General features: G+C 36.4%; 1 protein-coding gene across 2 annotated transcripts in view; it reads left to right on the top strand.

Moving 5' to 3' along the window:
• The window catches only part of PLPP1 (phospholipid phosphatase 1), a 113,577-nt gene that overhangs the window by 28,229 nt on the left and 70,617 nt on the right, over window positions 1-14,731 (top strand). Inside the window, exon 2 of one of the 2 annotated variants that reach the window (XM_068535344.1) lies at window positions 7,787-7,941. The exons of the other annotated variant lie outside the window; for it this stretch is intronic. Within the exon in view, the coding sequence (XP_068391445.1) occupies window positions 7,787-7,941 (155 nt within the window). The remainder of the gene's footprint in view (window positions 1-7,786; window positions 7,942-14,731) is intronic. 2 annotated transcript variants of the gene reach the window in all.

Here is a 14,731-nt window from a genome sequence, read left to right as displayed (position 1 = left end):
ATACAGTGGAAAATTAGTTTTCTACCTGATTTGTATTAATACCATCTGGAAATAACTACTTGAAAGTTGGTTATATATTCTAGGCTTTCCAATGTATATTTAGACATAAATGCAAGTAATTTGTTTTATATAAATGAAACTATACTAAATATAATGTTTTTACAGATTAGTTTGCCTACTAAACAATATATACATATACATATATTTCTGTGTATATGATTCATACTCATGCTATTGATTAGGTTTAAAATTTTTTTCCCCAGATTTTATGGTAGGACATCTAAAGCATAAATATGTTTTATATGAAGATAATATACAGTTGTAGTGTATGTGCAGCTGCTTTAGCATGATAGTGACCTATATGTGCTCAATACATGTTAATTTCCGTTCGTCTTTTTGGACATATATGAGAAAGGCCGTGGAAGGTGATTAACTGGTTTTCTCACTATAAAGCAAACCTTTCTCTTAATCATATTTGTGTTTTGTGATTCAGGTTTATAAATTACTACAAGACTAGCAGGGTTGCTATTTTTAAGAGTCTTGCAAGCTAGGCTGCCCCAACTATTTTAGGTGCTTCTGGTAAGAGCAGATATTTCCTAGTGGGTAAGAGACCACATTATGATTTATCCTTTTAACTGAGAGAGCACAGTATAGTATGTACTGTAAAGTTGTACAGTATGTGAAAACGTTTTACATGGGAATCTTGGAACAAAGTCCTTTGCTAACTTTGAAGATGTATAGAATGGATGCTGAGATTGGGAATTCAACACTTCTTTTATGGAGTAAGATATGTTATTTTGTGCTTTGTGATAAAATTTCAGGTCTGATTGTTTCTGTAGGTTCTAGAGAAGATATTAGGAAAAGATGGATCGAGAGCTGATTGTTAATTATTTGTAAAGTCCTATTTTGGGGGCTTCCCTGGTGGCGCAGTGGTTGAGAATCTGCCTGCCAATGCAGGGGACACGGGTTCGAGCCCTGGTCTGGGAAGATCCCACATACCGCGGAGCAACTGGGCCCGTGAGCCACAATTACTGAGCCTGCGTGTCTGGAGCCTGTGCTCCGCAACAAGAGAGGCCACGTTAGTGAGAGGCCCGCGCACCGCGATGAAGAGTGGCCCCCACTCGCCGCAACTGGAGAAAGCCCTCGCACAGAAACGAAGACCCAACACAGCCTAAATAAATAAATAAATAGATAAATAAATAAATAAATCCCAAAAAATTTAAAAAAAAGTCCTATTTTGAAGTATTATTGCTTTATACTCCTCATTTCATCTGGAAATCTGATCCTTCTGCTTTCCTGCAGGGAATTTGTGGACCTCTGTTTTGGGTGGATCAGTAAAGAAGATTGAATTGGGGTCCCAACTCCTTTTTTCATTGAGAAAAGATTAAGGGGTGCTGCTGAGAGAAGTGCTTCTGCAATAGCCATGTCTTAAGCTTTGCTTGGAGATAATGCTGGACTGTACAAAAATTGCCTTCAAGATTCCAGGAATTTGTGAATCGTAAATTTCTTTTAGCAATTAACGTGGGTGTATCAGTCTTTTTATCTTTATTTGTTAGCACTTTGTGTTCCCAGTGGAAAACAAGCTTGAGAAATAATTGTTAGAATATAGACTTGGAAGTGCTTCCCTAGCATGTTCTTGGACTTAAGATCGTTAACCAGTTTTGTTTGTTTTTTGTTCTTTTCTTGGTTTATTTGTTTTAACTTGGGTCTTGTGGAGAGAAAAATAACTTAAAACTTTTCAGGACCTAAGTTTATAGTTATACAAAATTATTATTATGTGCCTCAGAGGCTTTTGCATGCTTGTTTATTCATTGGTTCATTTATTCATTCAACATATATTCCTTGGAGTGCTTACTATAGGCAGGATTGTGGAGGGAAGTCTATCAGATAGTAATCTACTCAGGGTAAAGGACAAATGGAAAATGTATTTTGTAGAGAGTCCAAAGGCTGAAGATAGGGGTGGGGTGTGTGTGTGTGTGTGTGTGTGTGTGTGTGTGTATTTAAGAGAGAGATAGACACACATCCATATATACATATACAGAGACATGGTCCATAGTTCTGTGGGAAAAATCTCCTAAACATTTTTAGAACTGTCCCTTCTTCTTTTTCCCACTGTTATTTCTTTATTTCAAGCCCTCAACATCTCTCATATACACTAGTATTTCTTGCCTCTGGACTTTCCTCTATTCTAACTTCACACTTCTTTTTCCTTTATACAATTTTTCCCAGAGTCTTTTCCCCCACTAAGGCACAGATTGGGTTGTGTGTCTCCTGTTACCCACAGAATAGAGTCCAAACTTCTTAATATATAGTCTGAATATAGATTCTGTAAATAGTCCCTTTATTAAACTCTCCTGAGTTATCTGCATTTAGTTACTAGACTCTGTTTCATGCTGAGACCGTGACTGGTCTTACCTTCTGCCTCCCGGTTCTGGATAGCTTTTTCCCCGTGTGGACCTGCTCTCGTCGTTGTCTACCTTGTCCTCAGTACTAGGAGGCTCACTTTGCCCTTTGGCTTCTAGATGGGTTTGAAGAATGGGAAGCACTGGAAGGAGAGTGGGGTTTCTTCTCCTGGAGTCCTCCTGCCAACTCCTGTCATGTTGGCTCTCCCAGAGGTCATACCTCTTTGAACCTTTTAGGTCTAGGAGTGGTTGCAGCTTCAGAAGACTGTACTATCTCTTGACTTTGCCCTCACCATACCTTGTAAATAGTCCCTTATTAAGCTCTTCTTAAGTTCCCCAGTTTGAGGGTGCCGTTTCCTGCTGGGATCCTGACTGCTACATTGTCTAAGTCATCTAAGCTTCAGTTCTGTTTGCAGTTACAGCTGTGTTATTTTCCAGTAGCGCTTATCTCTCTCTTATTAAAAATTTTGTGGTGAGGTCTTTTTCATTCCTTTCCTTTTTTAGTGTTTTTAGGCCTTCCCTTTTTTAAATTTTTCCTTTCCTGGCACTGAGGCTGCCGTGTCATAGGAATTGAAATGTCTGAGTGAATAATGAGAGGAGATTTTCAAGAAGATGGACACTTGAATTTCCCTGTGGTATCTGAAATTGAGAAAATAGGGAAAGGTGTAGTGGGTACTGAAGTCAGTATAGTTACTTTAATAATGTCTAGATTTATATTTCATTCTTTTCAAAACGTAAACTTAGGACTTGTTTTTCTTTACCTTTGCTTCTGCATATTAGAAATTAACATTGGTTCTCTTTAAAATGCATTTTAGATTTATTCCATTGGAATATTTTGTAACAACTTGTCTTTAAGGAAGTATGTACTGTATATAAAATGGGAGATATTTCAATTATTACTTAATTGGAGAAGAATATAGGAAATAAATATATATATATATGTATGTATCTATCTCCAGGTATTCATTTATCTATCTTCCTCAATATAACTTAGAGAAGATGTGCTACGAGCAGACATACAGTAGCTAACAAATGTGTTTATTAGCAGTATTGAACTTTTAAAAGTGACTTCTCTTAAGGGAATTTCAATTAAGAGAAAAATACCCTAGAATTATGATTAGTGTCAAAAATAGTTTCTATATCCTTTATATATAAAGGAAAGAATATACGTGTCCTATGAAAGAGTTTGTTTTGAGAAGAATCTTCCTATAATACTAACTTTGACATAGAACTCTCTATTACTACCCTAAAAAATTACCACTGAAAATAATTTCTGTGTAGATAGAGAATATTTCATTGCTTTTTAGAGTAGAGGTGTCTGTTTACTCTGGGGGGATGGCTATGCCTCTGTGTGTGTGTGTGGTGTGTGTGTCTGTGTGTGTGTGTGTCTTAGTCTGCTTGGGCTGCCATAACAAAATACCAAAAACTAGGTGGCTTAACAATAGAAATTTGTTTCCTCAGAGTTATAGAGGCTGGGATTCTGAGATCAGGGTGCCAGCATGGTCAGGTTCTTTTGAGGGTTCTCTTCCTGGCTTGCAGATGGCCACCTTCTTGTTGTATCCTCACATGGCCTTTCCTTGGATGCGTGCGTGTGGAAAGAGAACTCTCTCTCTCTCTTCCTTTTCTCATAAGGCCACCAGTCTTACTGAATTAGGACCCTACCTTGATGATCTCATTTAGCTTAATTACCTCCTAAAAGTCCTATCTCCAATTATAGTAAAATTGGGAGTTAGAACTTCAACGTAAGAATTTGGGGGGACAGACACAATTCAGCCCATAGTGGTGTGCGTGTGTATGTGTGCATGTGTATATATAAATCATATGAGTAATAGAGGAAATCATTGTGATATATTTAACTTGAAGAAAGAGATTCATGCTTAGACAATGACAACCCAATATTGAAGCTCATTATTGAAGTTTCTTCATAAAGATGTGGTGTTAGTGGAGGTGGTGTAAGATATTTTCTCAGAGTATATATGACACCTTTTTTCCTCAGACCTCATTGTCTTTACTCTGTTATCACTCTTCTTGATGTTTTAGCATTGACGTCCTACATTTAACCTAGTACAGACTTGATACTCTAAGCTACTTTCATTGGCTTTTTGTATAACAACATTGTCTTCTCTATTGTTCATTCTTGTGTTTAAAGAATGGTCAATATGTTCTGCTGAATGAGAGAGACACAGCCCCTGCCCTCTAGAGCATGTAATCATCTCCTCTCCCTCTCTCTCCTGCAGTCTCTTTTCATGATTTCACTATGGATATTAGTCCTTACCTGATTGTTTTTATTGATCTCTGTTAGTCTTGACTTTAGGCTTTCTCTGAGACCGTTTTATTCTCCTGGCTTAAGTTGCCACCTCCAATGCCAACAATCTGCAAATCTATCTCTACTTCTGATCTTCATCCTGCATTATATTCCTTTCGCCGTTCAGTGAATTTTTAACTGAGAGTCAACTGTGTACCTGGTCCGAAGGATACAAGAATGATATAGTCTTTGTCCTCAAGTTGCTGACAAAATGCAAAAAGCAGTTTAAAATACTATGTAATGGGTGTGTGTCCAAGGTGCCATGGGGCAGATAAGTAGGGAGTGCCTTACTTATCAGGGAAAGGGAAACAAGGGGACAGGTATCCCCAACAGAAGGCTGAACATATAGGTAGGTACCTAAGGTTTTGAAAACATAGTACGTTCAGGCAACAGGAAATGGTTCAGTGTGATCGGAGCCTTAAGAGCTGCATGGGGAAGAGTGAAAGATGAGGCTGAGCTTTTAAGGTGTCAGATTACCCCAAAGGCAGTATTTTCAATACTCAACTAATTTTCTTTCATCATAAACCAGCTGCCCGTCCCAACTTCACATTTTTGTCAATGGGACCGTCGTTCTCCCTATTGCCAAAGCCTGAAGTGTCATCTTCAGGTCTGCCTCAACAATTGTGACCAGTCCTCAAATTGAGTCATTTCCATATTCAAAACACTCTTTCATGTGTCCTTTTCTATTTTCCCTGTCAGCATACTACTTAACACTTAATTAGTAGATTATTTCAAAGCTGTGTTAAATGCTCCCCTTTCTAATTTTTTTTTAAAGTTAATTTTTAAAACCCCTTATTTTACTCTGTTACTAACCCTGAGCAAAAGAGGACAGTGATATTTTATTTATTCCTACAGGATAAGTCCTTTCTTAGGCCAGTATTTTAAATACATAATTCTTTTTGTTAAACCCCAAAGTCTCAGGTTCTCTTCCTCCCATTAAAAACCACACAATTGTGGAATTAAGAGTAATCTGCAGAAAAGATTTTGTTTCATTAACGTTGAGTTTTTATTATGAACATAACATGTATTTTATACTGAACGAGCTTTTTCAAAGGACAGGTACCCCTCACCCCAATCATCTTCCTTGTCACAATTCTGTTAATTTAGCGAATCACTTGCCTCCATGGGAGACATCATATATACACTGACTCTAGGAACAGATAGCCTGTGTTGTAATCCTGGTTCCACTACTTACTAGTTCCAGCAAGTTTCCTCATTTCTTAAAGTCTCATAATAATTTTATGTGAAAAAAGGGGGAAGTGATGTTACCTGCTTCACAAGGTTGAGGTAAGGATTGAGTTAATCTGTGTAGCCTAGTGCTTGGCATGTGTGAGCACGCAGTACATGTTCGCTATGAAATGTTATGTACCTTGAAAACTTCTTGCTCTTTCTCTCTGTACTCTTGTTGGTGTGACCTCATGCTGCTCTTGCATCCCTCTACCACTAAATGCTCTCCTTGAGGCCCTCCCTATTGCCTATGATTTACCTGCTGCTTCAAGTTCAGCTCAGTTGCCTGTTCTTTAATAGTCTTTTTTAAAAACTTAATTAATGTATTTAATTTATTTACTTTTGGCTATGTTGGGTCTTTGTTGCTGCACGCAGGCTTTCTCTAGCTGTGGCGGGCAGGGGCTACTCTTCATTGTGGTGCGCGGGCTTCTCATTGTAGTGGCTTCTCTTGTTGCAGAGCACGGGCTCTAGGCACACGGGCTTCAGTAGTTGTGGCATGTGGGCTCAGTAGTTGTGGCTCGCGGGCTCAGTAGTTGTGGCTCATGGGCTCTAGAGCGCAGGCTCAGTAGTTGTGGCGCATGGGCTTAGCTGCTCTGCGGCATGTGGGATCTTCCCGGACCAGGGCTCGAACCCGTGTGTCCTGCTTTGGCAGGCAGATTCTTAACCACTGCGCCACCAGGGAAGCCCTAATAGTCTTTTCTAACTACTCCAGTTCACGTTGACCTCTGAATTCCTATAGGGCCTTTTATATCATTTTAGAAATTAGTCATATTTTCTCTTTTATGGTATTCCTTTTAACATTTACATACAGTAACATGTACTTTTTTTGGGGTACAGTTCTGTGAGTTTTGACAAATACTTAGAGTTGTGGAATTACCATCACAATCAAGATATAGAACAATTTCATCATCCCTCAAAAATCTGTCTTAGTATTATTACTTTTAAAACTGCTTCCTGAGTATGCATTCTGTTGCTACATGTACAATTTAGGCTCTTGAACCGAGTGCCCGTTTTACACTAATTGTCTCCTCTATGTATGGCATACTCTAGTATCAAGGATATAGTAAGTAGATGCGTGACTGTTTGAATTGTATAAAACAAAGCCTAAAAGTGTGGTAAATTTAAACATACTAAGAAATTACTAATTTAAGTTATTTAACTTCTCTTTGGTCTTTCATTTTATTTGGGTGAAAAATTTCAAATGAACATTATTCCTTTATAACTTGTTAAAGTGATTTTGGAGCCTTGCCAGGGCCAATAAAAACAATTTTTAATTTGTCTTCAGAAAACAAAGGGCTTGTTTCTGTTCTTATTATCAAATATACTTACAGTTTCTATTTTTTCTAACCCTATTAATTTAAATTTTAATATGAAACAAAATTTTGTATCTTTTCCCTCCTTGACTGCATTTGGCTGTTATGATGTATTATTGATTATTAAATATATTTACTGAGTTTTGTCTTTTTTTCTTAAACATATTTAATGTATTGAGCAATTCAGTTAAAAAAGAATTACGTACAACATGTAAAGTACAAAACCTTCCTGTTCTCTCAACTTTATTTTTTCACGGGCCAATGTTGCTGTCTTCCCTTGGGGTTTCCTTTATTGATTGTCCCTAAAATCAGAAGTCAACGCAAGTAAGAGAATTTAAACTTGATAAAGGTGGGGCTGATGTGGACAAGCTAATGATGCATGGTTTCCTCAGTCTTTACTCTTGGATGTAATGGAATAGTGATCCTTTTTCAGAAAGGGCCAAATACGGTTAAGATTTGCATCCCATTCAGTAGACTTTACTTCCTAATGAAGTGAATTGAATTTAACCATGTGTGTCTTTTTTTCCCTTCTCTAACAGCTTCCATGCCTATGGCTGTTCTAAATTTGGGCCAAATATATCCATTTCAGAGAGGCTTTTTCTGTAAAGACAACAGCATCCAGTATCCGTACCATGACAGTACCGTCACAACCACTGTCCTCAACACAGTGGGGCTTGGTTTACCCATTTCCTGTGTAAGTAAATGAATAAGTAGGTAGTGATGGGTTTGTTGTGCTGGAGGTTTTATGAAGTGATCGAATTGGGGTGGGGGTAAATCCATAGTACTGTCGTCACCACTGTTGGTGTGGTGAATGATTGCTTAAAGAATATAGCCACTGCTTCAGTCCAGGGCAGTGTTTCTCCAGTTAAAGGGAGATATTGCCCCAAATAACTTGATGTCATCATAAAGAATTATAGAATGATTATTTTAGAATGAAGAGTTCATTTAAGTCATTTTGGATCAACACTTTTCAGTAGACAAGTGAAGAAACTTAGGCCCAGATACTTGCTCAAGCCCAGTAAGCTATTTTACGGCAGAGCTGAAACTAAGATTATGCTTGTTTTATCATGTTAAATGGAAATTGAGGCCACAAAAAAGGAGATAGATTTATTTGTTAAATTTGAGAATACAGCTCATCAGAAAGAATGTAAATACATATGCAAAAGAAGATCCTCAGAATATATCAAAACTATATCACTGTTTTTTAAGTTGTACTATTCATCAGTTTGTAGGTTAATATTGGGTTTCATTACTTTAAATAACTGGACACTTTGCTTCTAGGTTAAATTTCACAAACTAGCTTAAGGTTGGCACTTGAGATATTGTGCTTACTTTCTCTATCCTTGGTTCGGATGAGAAGGAGCAGAATAAAGATTTACCTCCTTGAGTGTCTTGGGAGTCCAGCAGATCATGCCATACTTCTCTTTCGACAGCTTGTCTCTCGTCAGTTGCCTTCCCCAGATAGTTGACTTACATTTTTTTTTATTGTTTTAGCAAACTCTGAAGCCTTATTTCCACAGTAGGACAGACTAGCTTTTCTTTCCCTATTTTGCCCCCAAATTGGCTAAGAATAATAGCCTTGTTCTTTGGTTTTTCAGTTCATAGTTGAGTTCATTTTGCCTTTTTTGGCTAGTAAATTATTTTTTTATTTTTTGGTGATGTCTTTAGCACAGTATTCTGAAGGTGAAGAGAACTTGGATTTAGTTATGTTTCAAGATATATTAAATATTTCCACATGCAGTCTATACATCCTAATTTGATTAAAGCCACTTTTATAGGAGTAAAACGGAAGGAAAATTTGGGGTTAGTTTAAGGAAATATTTGCTTTTTTCCTAAGAAGTAAATTCCATGATAACTGGTAACCTCTATTTTAGCCACCAGGCTTATGAAACAATATGCAGGAAAGCATATAGATAGATGGAAGAACATTTATGTAAACATATCTTAATGTGCAAAAAAACCTTTACTCTAAGTTCATTAAAAAATGTGTTATTTGAAATCCTGTATGTCTCCATTGTATGAAGTGTTTGCCTATTAAAATTCTCTTACTCTAGGATGTGGATTACTCCCATTTTTGATTGGGGATTTTAGCGACATCATTCTTGGTGATTATTGTAAAAAACACAGAAATGTCAGTAGCCTTTTAAACCAAAATTTAGAGTAATGGACTTTGGATTATCCTTTTCAACTGTTGTGGTGTGTGTGAATGCAACAAAAAAAAACCCAGGATTTTGTATTTCAGCACAAGTATTTTTCTAGCATTGATTATTATGTAGATTATTGCTACAAGTATTATTAGTGTGCTATATTAAGTAGATAATATTCACAGTTTTAAAGGATAAAATACAACTTGGAAGAAATATTTTCCCCTATTTTTGGTATTCTAATTGCTTTCAGATTACCTTTTTAAAATCACTTTTACTCCCTTTATTAATGTCTGAGGAAAAAGACAATACAGGATAAGTTTTGGGGATTGAATTATTATATAATACTGCATCTCTAAAGTTTGAGATTCGGCAATATTTGGGAAGATGAGGGAGATCATTTACTGTGGATATATAGAGTTTCTCAAGTTCTTTGTTTTTGGCATACAGTTTGAAAAATCATATATCTTTAGGTGACTGTCCCAAAGGAGGTAAATGAGGCCCAGTTTTTAAAAAAATTTTTGAGTAGCTACTTAAATGGTAATAAAAAATTGCTATGAAGAAAAAAAATGGATGGGTTAATAATATGTTTATTTTTATAAGCTGTAAAGTAATATATAAGTAAAGTGTTATATATGGCAAAAGTGGCCATAAGAGCCCTGCACTGTAGGAGGACATTGGTGTTTGTTGGATTTTATGGCATGACAAGTCTCTCATGCCACCCTTTCCTGTACTAGTCCAGAAAGCTGGTATCAAAATGGCCTATTGCCCACACTTGAATATTTTAACTCCTTTGTTTCCATGTTGACGTTAAGTGCTGTGCTGCCTTTTCCCAGTTTCCCACCAATTGGACAAGGCAATAAGCCTTGCTAGGGTAAGAATGGTCTGTTTTGCTCCACTTGTATCCTTAGTGGCAAGCACATTGCTTGGTATGTAATAGGTGTTTAATAAATATAGATAGAAAAATTTAATGAAAAAATACTAAATGTGAAATGGAATAAGATTGTCACTTATGTTTAATAATAATTACTACCTTGAAAATTCAGCTTAGCTCTTTGGAAATATATTGTATTTCCAAGTCATCTCTTAATATCAGATAACCTCATTAAAATAGCTTTTCAGGAAAAAAATGGAACGCTATCATACTGAATATATATCCTGATTAGAGATATCTTAAAATATGGGGGAACGTCTACTGGAATGAAAGAAATATGGTATTATGGAGCTTAATTTCTTAGGTTGGAAAAAAGTTTTATTTCCTTGTTTACTTATTCCGATGTGGAGCTGTATTTTTTTGTCTACATTGTTGTGGAAAATACTGCTTCAGTCAGTTCATATGAGCATTTATTCCAGTACCCTTTTTTAATATAATTGTCACAAAATGAAGTAGTACCAGATGCATCCCTAAGTAATTTGTTATAATCACAAACATTTTCTTTGTTTAAAACTGCTTTTTATACTGCCGTTGGAAGAGGTAATGTATAGATTTGGTATATTAAGTATTTGTCGTACATCCATTTTACAGAACGCTTGAAAATATTTTGATAAATTTTAATATATTGGATGAACGTAAAGGAAAGAAAAGTTATATAAATATTGAGTATATACTGCCAATAATGAAAACTAAAGCTCAGTTTCACATTAACCAAGCTTACTGAATTCCACTGCTGGTTTCCTAAATGCTGTGGCTTTTTAAAGGATTCATAGGAAAAAATTTCTGCTCATAAAATCTTCCTTATTTTAAAAAATAAATTTATTTATTTATTTATGGCTGCATTGGGTCTGTGTTGCGCGCAGGCTTCTCTAGTTGCAGCGAGCGGGAGCTACTCTTCATTGCAGTATGCACACTTCTCATTGTGGTGGCTTCTCTTGCTGCGGAGCTCGGGCTCTAGGCGTGTGGGCTTCAGTAGTTGTGGTGCATGGGCTCAGTTGTTGTGGCTTGTGGGCTCTAGAGCGCAGGCTCAGTAGTTGTGGCACAAGGGCTTAGTTGCTTCGTGGCATGTGGGATCTTCCTGGACCAGGGCTCGAACCTGTGTCCCCTGCATTGGCAGGAGGATTCTTAACCACTGCGCCACCAGGGAAGTCCCAAAATCTTCTTTTTAAAAGTAGTTTCAGGGAATGTTACGAATGCCTTTGCTAAAGGTTAAGTGGTCAAGAGCTGTTGCTTCACACACTGAGTACATCTCTATTAAATTACTAGACATTGTCTGTTAAATTTTCTACTGCATGTATCTTGACAAATCTGCAGGATTTAAGTGGGTTAAATGTTATTCCTGGATGGGAATTCTGATTTTTGAGAAACCCTAAAATCTCTTTCTACTAAGTGAGCTTCATCAGTAAATTATATGTGATAAGAAGATAATTGAGGGCTTCCCTGGTGGCGCAGCGGTTAAGAATCCACCTGCCAATGCAGGGGACATGGGTTCAATCCCTGGCCAGGGAAGATCCCACATGCTGCGGAGCAACTATGCCCATGCGCCACAACTACTGAGCCTGCACTCTAGAGCCCGCGAGCCGCAACTTCTGAGCCCATGTGCCACAACTACTGAGCCCATGTGCCACAACTACTGAAGCCCGCAGGCCTAGAGCCCGTGCTCTGCAACAAGAGAAGCCACGACAACGAGAAGCCCACGCACCACAACAAAGAGTAGCTCCCGCTCGCCACAACTAGAGAAAGCCCGCGCATAGCAATGAAGACCCAATACAGCCAAAAATAAAAACAAATACATTTATTTTAAAAAAAAGAAGATAATTGAAATTAAAATGTTCATTTTGCCTCCCACCAGGAATTAAGTCCTTTTACAGAGCATCTAAACTTGCACTCAGAGTTACACCCCTACCCCGCCACTTTTTCAAGCAGAAGTGACATAATTTTTTAATTTGTTAAATATTGAACTGGCAAAATGACCAAACAAAAATATTTTTGATGGATGTAATGAGATTAATATGCAGTTATGTTAAAATATATGAAAAAGGTCAAATTTATCTTTTTCATTAATTCCTTTTTATAAAATAGGCCAAATGTATATATATATATATATATACTTAAATAAACCTTTCATCTCTGAATACATGAAAATTCTAGCATGGTAATATCTGTGTTTTTCTGTTATGGACCAAAGAGTTTGAAGGCAGAGTATATCAGTATAACTTACTTTGGGAATGTCATCTGTTATACTTTAGGTAAAAGTGAAGTGAAGGCATTTGTGTTAATATTTCATAAGTTTATTTTCCTCTTTCATAAATACTATTCTGAAAACTCTAGCTGGGGGTATTATATACTCTACTTTTTTAGGTCCTAGTAAATTGGTTGAACTTGTGACATTGTTTCCTTGAACATTTTTGTAATTAAAAATAAATTTGCAGCTTGGATTTGGCAGTGACTTTTTAGATAACAACGCCAAAAGCATGGTCCATGAGAGAAATAATAAGTTGTACTTAATTAAAATTAAAAACTTCCGCTCTGTGTAAAGCTACACACTGGGGGAAAATATTTATAAAACACATATCTGATAAAGGACTTGTGTCCAAAATATACAAAGAACTCTTAAAACGCAACAAAAAACAAACAGCCCAATCAAAAAGTGGCAAAAAGGTCTGAATAGACACCTCAGTGAAGAAGATATACAAATGGCAAATAAGCATATGAAAAGATGCCCCATATCACACTTCATTAGGGAATCGTAAACTAAAACAACAGTGAGATTCCTCCACACATCTATTAGAATGGCTGAAATTTGAAACACTGACAACACCACATGCTGTGAGGATGTGGAGCAACAGAAGTTCTCAGTCACTGCTGGTGGAAATGTAACATGGTAAAGCCACTTTGGAAGACTCGCAGTTTTTTACAAAACTAAACATAGGCTTACCGTAGGACCTAGCAATGGAGCTCCTAGGTATTTACCCAAATGCACAGAAAACTTATGTCCACGTAAAAACCAGCACATGATGTTTATAGCGGCTTTATTCATAATTGCCAAAGCTTGGAAGCGACTGAGATGTTCTTCAGTAGGTGAATGGGTAAACTCTGGTACATCCATACAATGGAATATTATTCAGCTAAAAATAAATCAGCTATCTAGCCATAAAAACACATGGAAGAACCTTAAACACATATTGGTAAATGAAAGAAGCCAATCTGAAAAGACTACCTAGTGTATGATTATAGCCGTATGACATTCTGGAAAAGGCAAAACTCTGGAGGTAGTAAAAAGATCAGTGGTTACTAGGGGTTGGTGGGAGGACAGAGGAGGAATGAACAGTTGGGGTACAGAGGATTTTTAGGGAAGTGAAACTATTCTCTATGATATGGTAATGATGGATGCATGACATTATGTATTTGTCAAAACCTATAGAACTGTACGACAGGAAGAATAACCCTTAATGTAAACTATGGAGTTAATAATAATGTATCAATATTGGTTCATCCGTTATAACAAATAAACCATACCAATGAAAATTGTTCGTGATAGAGGAAATTAATTAAAGGTGGTAGTTATGGAGAGGGAGTGTATCTTTTACTCTCTGCTCAGTTTTTTTAATAAACCTAAAATTACTTTAAGAAATAAAGTATATTAATCTTAAAAATTTTGAAAAGAAAAAAAATTTGCTCACAAAGTCTGGTGAAATGTCAGTGCTCTTTGTCTAAATAATATTAGTAATGATGATTATCCTCATAGTTAGTGAATAATTTATACATTCATTGCTAGGAATAAGATTACTTGATAAGATGTAAAGAGTAAAATTTCAGGGCTTTGCTTCATATAATTTATCTATTTGTTAACTCATTTTATGTGCGTATTTGTTTTGCCTTGAGATCATTGGTTCTTGCCAAAGGAAAGGAGTGCAAAATTGGTTGACAGCTAAATATATAAAATACTTTTAACTTTTAAGACTTAATATCTAGTGAAGACTTAAATTTAGAAAACATGATAGTACTTAAAAATTCAGCGCAAGCTTTCAGTTTTTATAATGAAACAAAAAACAAGCAACTGAAATCTTGTCATAGTCCTATAATTAAGAAAATATATGTGTGGGATGTATTTAGTTCATTTTATGTAAGGGACCATTACCATTTCAAGTTTTATTATGTAGTAGATCTATATAATACATTAAAAATTTTTTGGCTCTCTGAAAAATAATAGGTTGAGTTTAGCATCTTTTAACAGTGAAGATTTTATCTAAATACAGGTTCACAGTCCATTATCCGGAACTCTTGGAGCCAGAACTTTCTGAATTGTTGAAAGGTTATATGATTCATACACCTTATGTAATGCCTTCAGCAGGGTCTAGGACAGTACCTTGTAATCAAAGACACTAATTTTTATGTAGTGAGAT

The sequence above is a fragment of the Eschrichtius robustus genome, chromosome 2, assembly GCF_028021215.1.
Source record: "Eschrichtius robustus isolate mEscRob2 chromosome 2, mEscRob2.pri, whole genome shotgun sequence".
NCBI lineage: Eukaryota > Metazoa > Chordata > Mammalia > Artiodactyla > Eschrichtiidae > Eschrichtius > Eschrichtius robustus.
This window is presented reverse-complemented; position numbering and strand designations above follow the sequence as displayed.